Consider the following 12,324-nt stretch of genomic DNA (forward strand, 5'->3'; position numbering starts at 1 on the left):
CTTGTAACCATTGTGGTGTATTGAAGATTAGAGAGCTCTCAGATTTCATCTAAAACATCTTAATTTGTTTTCTGAAGATGAACAAGGGTCTCGGGAGATTAGAACAACACAAAGGTGAGTAATTATTTAAATAATTGTAATTCTTGTGTAAACTAATTCCCTCCAACTCCCCCTCAAGTGGTTCTAAACCTTTATCAATTTCTTCTGTTGAAACAAGACACTCGCATTCACACTCATACACTGCGGCCAATTTAGTCTATTTAATTCACCTATAGCGCATGTGTTTGGACTGTGGGGGAAATCGGAGCACCAGGAGGAAACCCACACCAACATGGGGAGAACATGCAAACTCCACACAGAAATGCCAACTGGTCCAGCCAGGACTGGAACCAGCGACCTTCTTGCTGTGAGGTGACAGTGCTAACCACTGAGCCACCGTGACATCCATAATGAGCTTCATAAGTTAATTATATTATATTAATATAATTATATTAATTAATTCAAAAAGGCATAACAAAGAAGACTATCCAAAAGCACAATACAAAGGAAACAAATAAAATAAACCAACAACCATAAAATAAAGGATGACGAATAACTGAACAAGACACAGGTGAAGGTAATCAATAAGCAACAAGTAACCATAGCAACAAAGAAAAAGGAACTAACATTCAAAACACTGTTCTATGCAGCGGATGCCCTTTTATGCAGCCGCAACACACTTACACTACAGCCAATTTAGTTTATTCATTTTACCTATAGCGCATGCATTTGGACTGTGGGGGAAACCGGAGCAACCGGAGGAAACCCACGTCAACACGGGGAGAACATGCAAACTCCACACAGAAATCCCTACTGACCCAGCCAGGATTCGGACCAGAGACCTTATTGCTGGGAGACGACAGTGCTAGCCACCGTGCCACCCTTTATAGCAGTTTCCCCCTTTTAAATAGCTTGATCTCTTTCATGCTGAAGCGTATCTGAACCAAAGTCTCCTTGTAAACCACTTTGTAAACGAAGCAATTGGATTTTTTTAACCTTTTTTTTTGGATGTTTTCACTTGAAAGCGAGTATTAAAGCATCACATCTGCGTGTGGTCCATCTCTGGTTTAACATTCTCCGTGTTGCTAGCTTGTATATTAGCGATGTACACTTTTAGTAGCATCTGTATGTAATCAGTATAATGTGTGTCCCAGTACACCAGCATCTAATGAAGTTTTGACTCTCAGGAGTGAGTCGCAGCACTTATTCATGACGGCATTCATGGGAAATATGGAAAGGCATTTTGATGAGCTTTTGTTTTCCGTGCATAGATTGTATTTTTCATTTCGCTGTCTTGCAATTGACAGTTTTTCATTAAACTGTGGCAGTTGCGTATAGTTAATGTCTTAATGTTCAGTTACTGATGGAGAGTCTGCGTAAATCTTTCCGACAATAAAACTCTCTCAGGTGCGCAACATCATCGAACCAATAGCATCTTTATTAAGGCCATTCAATAAAAGAAGTCCGATAATTCCTGTCACTCTCCAAGACCAGTTTAATATACGATAGAGATTCAACAAACGTCTTTGTTTTTGACTTAATAGCCATCAAGAGGCCACTAGCTGCTTTCATTTCTTAGCTTGCTGACTCCAGTCAATGGCTGAGTCCAGTCTTTTGTATTTTCTTGCTTTGCTCGCATTGTTGTGCTCTAGCACTGATTAGATTTGCTCAGCTCTGCTCTGGCCAATCCGTTTAAGGTGGGAGAGCCGAGCCAAAGCCTGTTTTGATGCAGAAATGGCTGCAGGCGTCGCTGAGCGAAGGCCTCGAGACTGTTTCAGGGCTGCAGTTCATGAACCGAGATAGGATGTGTGCGATATTTATCACCTGTGATAAGATTGTAATTGTTTTAACAGTGAGCTGACATTATCAAGCATGTCAGTCACTTTACAAAAAACAAAACAACACAAACAAGTCCTGAGACTTAAAAGCATTGATCGTCTCATACATAACTATGATATATGGAAATTACAGTGCATCCGGAAAGTATTGATAGCGCTTCACTTTTTCCACAATTTTTTGTTACAGCCTTATTCCATAATGGATTAAATTAATTTATTTCCTCAACATTCTACACACAATATCTCACAATGTGAAAAAAGAGTTTTTGAAATTGTTGCAAATTTATTAAAAATAAAAGACCTGATAAATCACATGTACATCAGTATTCACAGCCTTTGCTCAATACTTTGTTGATGCACCTTTGGCAGCAATTACAGCCTCAAGTCTTTTTGAATATGATGCCACAAGCTTGGCACACCTGTCTTTGGGAATTTTTGCCCATTCCTCTTTGCAGTACCTCTCCAGCTCTATCAGGTTGGATGGGAAGTGACGATGTACAGCCATTTTCAGATCTCTCCAGAGATGTTCAATAGGATTTAGGTCTGGGCTCTGGCTGGGCCACTCAAGGACATTCACAGAGTTGTTGTGAAGCCACTCCATTGATATTTTGGCGGTGTGCTTTGGGTCATTGTCCTGCTGGAAGATGAACCGTCGCCCCAGTCTGAGGTCAAGAGCACTCTGAAGCAGGTTTTCATTCAGGATGTCTCTGTACATTGCTGCATTCATCTTTCCCTCTATCCTGACTAGTCTTCCAGTTCCTGCTGCTAAAATACATCCCCACAGCATGATGCTGCCACCACCATGCTTCACTGTAGGGATAGTATTATCCTGGTGATGAGCGGTGCCCGGTTTTCTCTAAACGTAACGCCTGGCATTCACTCCAAAGAGTTCCATTTTAATCTCATCAGACCAGAGAGTTTAGTTTCTTATGGTCTGAGAGTCCTTCAGATGCCTTTTGGCAAATTCCAGGCGGGGAGTGTCTTCCGTCTGGCCACTCTATCATACAGGCCTGATTGGTGGATTGCTGCACAGATGGTTGTCCTTCTGTAAGGCTCTCCTCTCTCCACAAAAGAACGCTAGAGCTCAGACAGAGTGACTATCAGGTTATTGATCACCTTCCTGACTAAGGCCCTTCTCCCTGATCACTCAGGTAAGATAGCCGGCCAGCTCTAGGAAAAGTCCTTATGGTTTCAAACATCTTCCACTTACGGATGATGGACGCCGCAATGCTAATTGGAACTTTCAGAGCAGCAGAATTTTTTCTGTAACCTTCCCCAGCCTTGTGCCTCGAGACAATCCAGTCTCTGAGGTCTACAGACAGTTCCTTTGTCTTCATGCTTGGTTTGTGCTTTGACAGGTTTTTTATTTTTAATAAATTTGCAACAATTTCAAGAACTCTTTTTTTTTTACATTGTCATTATGGGGTATTGTGTGTAGAATTTCGAGTAATTAATTTAATACATTTTGGAATAAATATCTTCTATATCCTGTAAATAATATGTTAAACACTGCATTTCTTGAATATTCTGTAAACAAATATTTTCATGTTAATAATAATTATTTTAATGAAATGAAAAATATGGCGTCTCAAGGGAACGCTACGCTTTGTTGCGACGTGTTACATTTTTTGAGAGGTGCGCATCAGCTTTGGCTACGGCAAGGGGTATGCGATTGCACGAAGGCTGCGCCAGACCATATGTGTGCGCTCGATGCAGAGGTATAAACACAGCAGGGTCACGTGACTCCACACACAGTAGGTAAAATAATTAAAAAATTTACCTGGAAAAAAACTTGGAAATAGATCAATTATAGGTTCTGAATGTCGATTTCGATTACTTTTTTCGAATAATCACCCAGCCCTAGTATATAATTTGGTGCCAGCAGTTAAAATTTTGGACTGTGGGCAATATGAAACATGTATTGTTCTCACTTTCACTGTCCTTCTCACATCTGAGAGAGTTACGGTGTAGAGAAGCCCCAAAGAAACGTACCACCAGGAATGTAAATGCCTAGAGTGAAGCATAGGGGTGGATCAGTGATGGTTTGGGCTGCAATATCATGGCATTCCCTAGGCCCAATACATGTGCGCTTCACTGCCAAGGACTACCGACCCATTCTGGAAGACCATGTGCACACAATGGGTCAAACACTATAACATTGAAGGCAGTGCCATGTATTAGGATAATAATGCACCTATACACACAGCAAGACTGCTGACCGAGGGGTTTGATGAACATGAAAGTGAAGTTGAACATGTCCCATGGCCTGCACAGTCACCTGATCTGAACATTATTGAGCCACTTTTGGGTTTTTTGCAGGTTTTCCTCCACCAGCATCACAATCCTACTGGCCACTGTGCAGGACTTGTATCTGTCATTCCTAAGACGAGTTGATGCCGTATTGGTTGCAGAAGAAGGCCCTACACCATACTAATGAATTATTGTGATCTAAAACCAGGCGTTTCAGTTTCATTGTCCAACCCCTGTATGTTCTAATATATTAGATATCATTATATATATGTTCCAGATAGGAACGTAAATAAAATTATAGCTAATTAAAGTGTGTTGCTTAGTGTACCTTGCACTTTCAGCACTCAAATCCCTAGCACACTTGCAGCCAATCAGCAGAAAGGGGCTTGTCTAGTAACTGTAGTGGAGATATTCAAAGGGGCGAGATATTCTTATTCGGCTATAGACGTGTTTGTTTTGATGCATTCAAATGCTTTCAAGTGCATTCAGCTCTTCATCACGTTTCTCCTCGGTTTTTCAGGAGTCTGATGCTCTGAAGTCCTCCGAGAAGATCTGCAGGCAGCTGATTTATCACCTCACTCCTCACTCCAAGTGGAGCAGACAGAACGTGCCCAGGAGGAAAACTCAAGCCTGGTAAGAGTCTCATGTCTGTCCATCTGGCCCTTATTAGGAGACACCAGACAGTGAGGACAACACACCTCACATCACAGCTTACAAAACCCTACGCTGACAGATCCAAATACAGAGGAAACCAGATTAGCCATTCCTGACGTCACCATAAGATGCTTAAACAGGGCTACCAAAGTTTAATTGGGTTAATGTCAAGCTGCTTCAATTACTTAAAGGAACACACTTCAATATTGACAATCTGGTTGTCATTTGCTCAGCCTCTCCTTACAAAACTACACCTCTCTGCATTTAGTGGAACAAAAAAAAGTGTCGTTTTCAACACTATGATCCACCAACGGAGCTACAATCGATTAATCCTGATACTTTCCATCATGTAAAAGTGAAGGAAATGTTCCCCTCGAGGTGAATAAAGTAATGGCAGAAATAAGTCCAGGTGAAGCAGTGGATGAATATGTCTTTGCATGTCTAGTAACTGTAGTGGAGATATAAAAAGGGGCGGGGTCTTATTGGGTTATTGGCAGGTTTGTTTTGGTTCTTTGTGTCAGGCCAAATCCTAAAAACACTTACAGCCAATCAGCAGAAGGGCGTGTGAGATATCGGAAGGGGCGGGGTCTTGTTGGGTTATGGGCGTGTTTGTTTTGGTTCTTTGTTTTGGACCAAATCCCAAAACAAAATTGCAGCCAATCAGCAGTAAGGGACGTGTCTAGTAACTATAGTGAAGTCTTCAAAAGGGGTGGGGTTTTGATATGTTATAGGTGTGTTTGTTTTAGTTCTTTGTGTCGGACCAAATCCTAAAACATACTTGCAGCCAATCAGCAATAAGAGGCATGTCTAGTAACGATAATGAAGATATCAAAAGGGGCGGGACCTTGATATGTTATAGGCATGCTTGTTTTGTTGCTTTGTGTTCTATAGTGAAGATATCAGAAGGGGCAGGGTCTTGATGTGTTATGGGCGGGCTTATTTTGGTGCTTTATGTCTACAGTAAGGGGTTGTTCTAGTAACTATAATGGAGATATCAAATGGGGCGGGGTTCTTGTTGGGTTATGAGCACATTTGTTTTGGTGCTTTGTGTTCAACCAAATCCCAAAACATTTGAAGCCAATCAGCAGATAGGGGCGTGTCTAGTAACTATAGTGGAGATATCAAAAGGGGCGTGGTCTTGTCTGGTTATGGGCATGTTTGTTTTGGTGCTTCGTGTCACACCAAATCCCAAAATGCTTGCATTCAATCAGCAGTAAAGGGTGTGTCTAGTAACTATAGTAGAGATATCAAAAGGGGCGTGGTCTTGTTTGGTTATGGGCAGTGCCTAATTTGTAAATTGCGAGGTCCCGGAACAGATCCGTGTTACCCGAGGATGGAGAGGTGTCACACGCAAAAGTGGAGAGCGAGGGAGGGGGGGTGATGTTGAATGGCAGAGGGGTGTCGCGGACGCAGGGTGGAAGTGAAGAGCGGGGGGTTGTTGCGGACAAAAGTGAAGTCGCGAAATCGAAAGTGAACAGCGGATGGGGGAGGAGGGCGGTTGAAGGATCGGTAAAATGAGGTGCCGACCAAATCCCAAAACATTTGAAGTCTGATGGTTCGACCAAATCCCAAAACATTTGAAGCCAATCAGCAGATAGGGGCGTGTCTAGTAACTATAGTGGAGATGTCAAAAGGGGCATGGTCTTGTTTAGTTATGGACATGTTTGTTTTGGTGCTTTGTTTTGGACCAAATACCAAAACAAAATTGCAGCCAATCAGAAGAAGAGGGCGTGAGATATCAATTGAGACTGTGTCTTGTTTGATTATGGGCGTGTTTGTTTTGGTTCTTTGCGTTGGACCAAAACACACTTACAGCCAATCAGCAGTAAGGGGCGTGTCTTGTAACTACAGTGGAGATATCAAATGGAGCAGTGTCTTGTTGGATTATGGGCGGGTTTGTTTTGGTGCTTTGTGTTGGAGCAAATCCCAAAACACTTGCAGCCAATCAGCAGAAGGGGGCGTGCGATATGAAATGGGGTGGTGTGTTGTTGGATTATGGGCATGTTTGTTTTGGTTCTTTGTGTTGGACCACACATACAGTCAATCTAAACCAGTGGTCACCAAACTTGTTCCTGGAGGGCCGGTGTCCTGCAGATTTTAGCTATAACCCTAATCAAACACACCTGAACAAGCTAATCAACATCTTAATAGGTATACTTGAAACACCCAGGCAGGTGTGTTGAGGCAAGTTGGAGCTAAACCCTGGAGGGACACCAGCCCTCCAGGACCTAGATTGGTGACCCCTGATCTAAACTATAGTGATGATATTAAAAGGGGCGGGGTCTTGTTGGGTTATGACCTTGTTGGGTTGGTTTTTGTGCGTTCCAATATCTAAATTGTTTGACAAAATTCTTAATGCAACAAGTTCCTCAAGCCTAAACTAAGATCTTAAAATCTGTTTAACCCCCAATGTTTGCGCTCTCTAAGACCCAAAGCTATAATATTGCAATTTTCAACACTATGATCCACCGACAGAGCTACAACTGACTGATCCTGACACTTTCCATCATGTAAAAGTGCATGAGATGTTCCCCTCGAGGTGTAGATGGCAGATATTGCAATCTTGCTAGATACGACTCTTGATATCATCTCTCATGATTGGCGTTTTCAAATACACCCAGGTAAAGCATCAGACGAATGTTTCTCTTAGATGAATTCCCCCATAAGATATTACGATTTCGCACCAAACGACACAGCAAACGCAGGTGTGGTGAGTGAATCGTTATGAAACAGAAAGTCTTTTAATGATATCCATGTTCTCTCCCCATCCCAGAGCAATTAACCCAGTTTGGGAGATTTCAACAGCTGCAGATTACTCTCTGTGCTCCTTGTTTTATCACCAACTCATCTCCAAACAAGCCCGAACAATAACAAGCTGTCGACTCCATCGCGCACGTAATTCATGAACCTCTGCTCCCTCAATCTCCGTCACAAAAGCCTAATCTGCAGAAATGGCTGCCTAGCATGTATTGTCACATCCTTGAAAGCGATCATGTGGGAAATGATGGAGCATTTTAGAGTAGCAAGACATATGTTAGAGTGAAGATAGTGGGTACTTTTTTCACACTACACTCTTTTGAAAGAAACTACAGCTGTATCTCGGCCAAATTTTGTTCTATCCTAACAAACCATATATTAATAATAATAAATAAATATTTATTCAGCTTTTGGATGGTGTATAAATGTCCATTTTCCAAGAATTGACACTTTATGACTGGTTTTTGGGTCCAGATTACTGATGTTGATGCACTGCAAAAAAAAAGGCATTTCCTTTTTAAAGTTTTTGTCTTGTTTCTAGTCCAAATTAATTCTTAAATCAAGAAATATTTTGTAAACAAGCAAAATACACTAGCCGGCCACTTTATTAGGTACACCTGTGCGACTGCTCGTTAACACAAATTTCTAATCAGCCAATCACATAACAGCAACTCAATTCGTGTAGACATGGTCAAGACGATCTGCTGCACTTCAAACCGAGCATCAGAATGGAGGAGAAAGGTGATTTGAGTGACTTTGAACGTGGCATGGTTGTTGATGCCAGACTGGCTGGTCTGAGTATTTCAGAAACTGCTGATCTACTGGGATTTTCACGCACAACCATCTCTAGGGTTTACAGAGAATGGTCCGAATAAGAGAAAATATCCAGTGAGCCGCAGTTCTGTGGGCGCAAATGCCTTGTTGATGCCAGAGGTTAGAGGAGAATGGCCAGACTGGTTCCAGCTGATATAAAGACAACAGTAACTCAAATAACCACTCGTTACAACCGAGGTCTGCAGAAGAGCATCTTTGAACGCACAACACGTTTAACCTTGAGGCAGATGGGCTACAGCAGCAGAAGACCACACCGGGTGCCACTCCTGTCAGCTAAGAACAGGAAACTGAGGCTACAATTCACACAGGCTCAGCGAAACTGGACAATAGAAGATTGGAGAAACGTTGCCTGATCTGATGAGTCTCCATTTCTGCTGCGACATTTGGAGTCAGAATTTGACGTCAACAACAAGAAAGCATGGATCCATCCTGCCTTGTATCAACTGGGATATTTTCACACTTTGGGCCACTTTAGTACTAATTGAGCATTGTGCCAACGCCACATTCTTTCTGAGTATTGTTACTGACCATGTCCATCCCTTAATGACCACAGTGTACCCATCTTCTGATGGCTACTTCCAGCAGGATAACATAAATGTCATAAAGCGTGAATCATCTCAGACTGGTTTATTGAGCATGACAATGAGTTCACTATACTCAAATGGCCTCCACAGTCACCAGAGCTCAATCCAATAGAGCACCTTTGGGAAGCGGTGGATGGGAGATTCACATCATGGATGTGCAGCCGACAAATTTGCAGCAGCTGCGTGATGCTATCATGTCAATATGGACCCTGCACATATTTCCAGTACCTTGTTGAATCTGTGCCATGAAGGATTAAGGCAGTTCTGAAGGCAAAAGGGGGTCCAATCCGGTACTAGTAAGGTGTACCTAATAAAGTGGCCGGTAAGTGAATTTTAAAAATAAATAAGGCTTTCACTGCTTTAAACTGCATCAAGATCACAAAGTGAATACACTGAGATAAAACTAAATTACCCTTTGATGCCTCACACACTTCACTATGAATGTGAAGAAATACAATTGTTAAAGCTCTTTTTGGAGAAAGATTTCAGTAAAAAGTAACTGCATACTGGTTTGGATCAACATGAGGACGAGTAAATAATGACCAAATTCTCATTTTTAGCTGCACTTTCACCTGAACTTCCAGCTCGCATGCAAACAAATGCATTTTTCTCTCTGAGCTCGAGTCTCTCTGATACTCTTTCAGGTTTCCCCTCCGGCCACCAAACGTCTCTCTTTAAAGCTTTTCTTGGAGACACATGAGGGAAAAAAATCAATGTGGTTTAAAGGAGCCTGAAAGCTTTCTTACAGAATCTCAGGATGAGGAAAGAGAGATGGGATGAAGAAAACATCTCTCCTCTTGTTCGCTTTAAACAGAACTGCCTGACAGTCGGTACCAGATTTACCAGAGCGAGGTTACATATGAGCCAAATATCTTGAAACTTATTTTCCATGCATCACCCATCAGCAGCCAAAAGGAGTTTGGAACAATGGTGTAAGCAAAATAAATCTTGTTTTCAGTTTTAACATGACATTATTTTGCTTACCCTATTGGCAGATGATTTAGCTTGTTTTTAAGAAAAAAAACCTTCATTTTGGCATATAAAACAAGACAATATACACTAACCGGCCACTTTATTAGGTACACCTCACTAGTAACAGGTTGGACCTCATTTTGCCTTCAGGGCTGCCTTAATCCTTCATGGCATAGATTCAGCAAGGTACTGGAAATATTCCTCAGAGATTTTGCTCCATATTGACATGATAGCATCCATCCACATCCATGATGTGAATCTCCCGTTCCACCACATCCCAAAGGTGCTCTATTGGATTGAGCTCTGGTGACTGTGGAGGCCATTTAAGTATAGTGAACTCATTGTCATGTTCAAGAAACCAGTCTGAGATGATTCACGCTTTGACATGGTGCATTATCCTGCTGGAAGTAGCCATCAGAAGATGAGTACACTCTGGTCATAAAGGGATGGACATGGTCAGCAACAATACTGAGGTAGGCTGTGGCGTTGACACGATGCTCAATTGGTACTAATGGGCCCAAAGTGTGCCAAGAAAATATCCCCCACACCATTACAACACCACCAGCAGCCTGACCCATTGATACAAGACAGGATGGATCCATGCTTTCATGTTGTTGATGTCAAATTCTGACCCGACCATCTGAATGTCGCAGCAGAAATGGAGACTCATCAGGCCAGGCAACGTTTCTCCAATTTTCTATTGTCCAGTTTTGCTGAGCCTGTGTGATTTGTAGCCTCAGTTTCCTGCTCTTAGCTGACAGGAGTGGCACCCGGTGTGGTCTTCTGCTGCTGTAGCCCATCTGCCTCAAGGTTGGACGTGTTGTGTGTTCAGAGATGCTCTTCTGCAGACCTCGGTAGTAATGAGGGGTTATTTGAGTTACTGTTGTCTTTCTATCAGCTGGAACCAGTCTGGCCATCCTCCTCTGACCTCTGGCATCAACAAGGCATTTGCGCCCACAGAACTGCCGCTCACTGGATATTTTCTGTTTTTCTGACCATTCTCTGTAAACCCTAGAGATGGATGTGCGTGAAAATCCCAGCAGATCAGCAGTTTCTGAAATACTCAGACCAGCCCGTCTGGCACCAACAACCATGCCACGTTCAAAGTCACTTAAATCCTCTTTCTTCCCCATTCTGATGCTCACTTTGAACTGCAGCAGATCGTCTTGACCATGTCTACATGCCTAAATGGAGTGAGTTGCTGCTATGTGATTGGCTGATTTAGAAATTTGCATTAATGAGCACTTGGACAGGTGTACCTAATAAAGTGGCCGGTTAGTGAATATTTCGATATATTTGTATAGAATATGTAGTATTTAAATATATAAAAATATATTATATATTTCTAAATATATTTCAATAATGCTTTTAATATTATATTTAAATAATATATTTTATAATATGCCACATACTTAGCGTTTTCTTCACAAATATGAAGAGTAAAAGTATTATGATTGTTTGTTCTTGTGTTACTCGTTGATGATCGCATCTCTCTTTTGCTTCTCTCTTCGCTTCGTGTACTTCTGTCGTGTTTTTAAAATCTGCTCTGGATTTCAGGCTAATCACCCACATATTCCTGATAGCTTGGGGAAAAGCCCCTCGTGCGAGAGCTTGAAAACAGCACAGCAGCAGTTGTTATTTCATCAAGCCGGAGCTCCTGCAAGGCAAGCGCTTGCCTCTCAGTCGTAACAGCCTCTGAAACACACAGCGAATGATGAATCTGTTTAATAAAGCAGTCAGCAGGGGTGAGGAGGAGACGCTGTGTAATTATTCCCTCTCGTATGAAGACTCGGCTCTGCTATGATGGCCGCATGCATTATTTTTTTGCCCGATTCTCACCTGCATTAGGAGCCCACCTGAAATCTAAATTTGGTTTTTGGGTGTTAGTATCAATATGTCAGTCTTAAGGGGCTCCAGAGAGCAGGGTTAATGGGAGAGGATCGACAGCAGATGAAGCTGACCCACATGAGGTCTGTTTTGGCTGCGTGTCAGTGACAGATTGAGCCCAACACATGTGCTGCAGCTCGGGTTTCAGATGTGTGATGCTGGCGGTCAGTCAGTGAGCCGCACGTGTCCAACCGAGAGCTCCACGGCCTTTTAGCCCACATTTGAAGCTTACGGTGACCTTGTTCGATCTGTTTTGTGTCCCACATCCCTGTGTTGTGTCCTGTTTTCATCCCTGCGGACATTCACTCGTGATGACTTGGAGATTATTAGAGAAAAGCACATTCAGTCTGCATGGTTTAGCTGTCTACTGTCTTGTTTTGAGGATGTTTAGACTATTTTCATTAGGGGAAAATAAGCCAGAAATAAGACTGAAAGAATGTAGATTGCTACTGAATTGAAGGTGGTTTAATTTTGATTATGAAAATGTTGATTATTTAATTATCATTTTG

At 42.2% G+C, this 12,324-nt stretch overlaps 1 protein-coding gene across 1 annotated transcript in view; it reads left to right on the forward strand.

Moving 5' to 3' along the window:
* Positions 1–12,324, forward strand: part of lrrc75bb (leucine rich repeat containing 75Bb) — a 69,808-nt gene that overhangs the window by 36,578 nt on the left and 20,906 nt on the right. Inside the window, exon 3 of the mRNA XM_056466632.1 lies at positions 4,648–4,760. Within this exon, the coding sequence (XP_056322607.1) occupies positions 4,648–4,760 (113 nt within the window). The remainder of the gene's footprint in view (positions 1–4,647; positions 4,761–12,324) is intronic.

The sequence above is a fragment of the Danio aesculapii genome, chromosome 10, assembly GCF_903798145.1.
Source record: "Danio aesculapii chromosome 10, fDanAes4.1, whole genome shotgun sequence".
Lineage (NCBI taxonomy): Eukaryota > Metazoa > Chordata > Actinopteri > Cypriniformes > Danionidae > Danio > Danio aesculapii.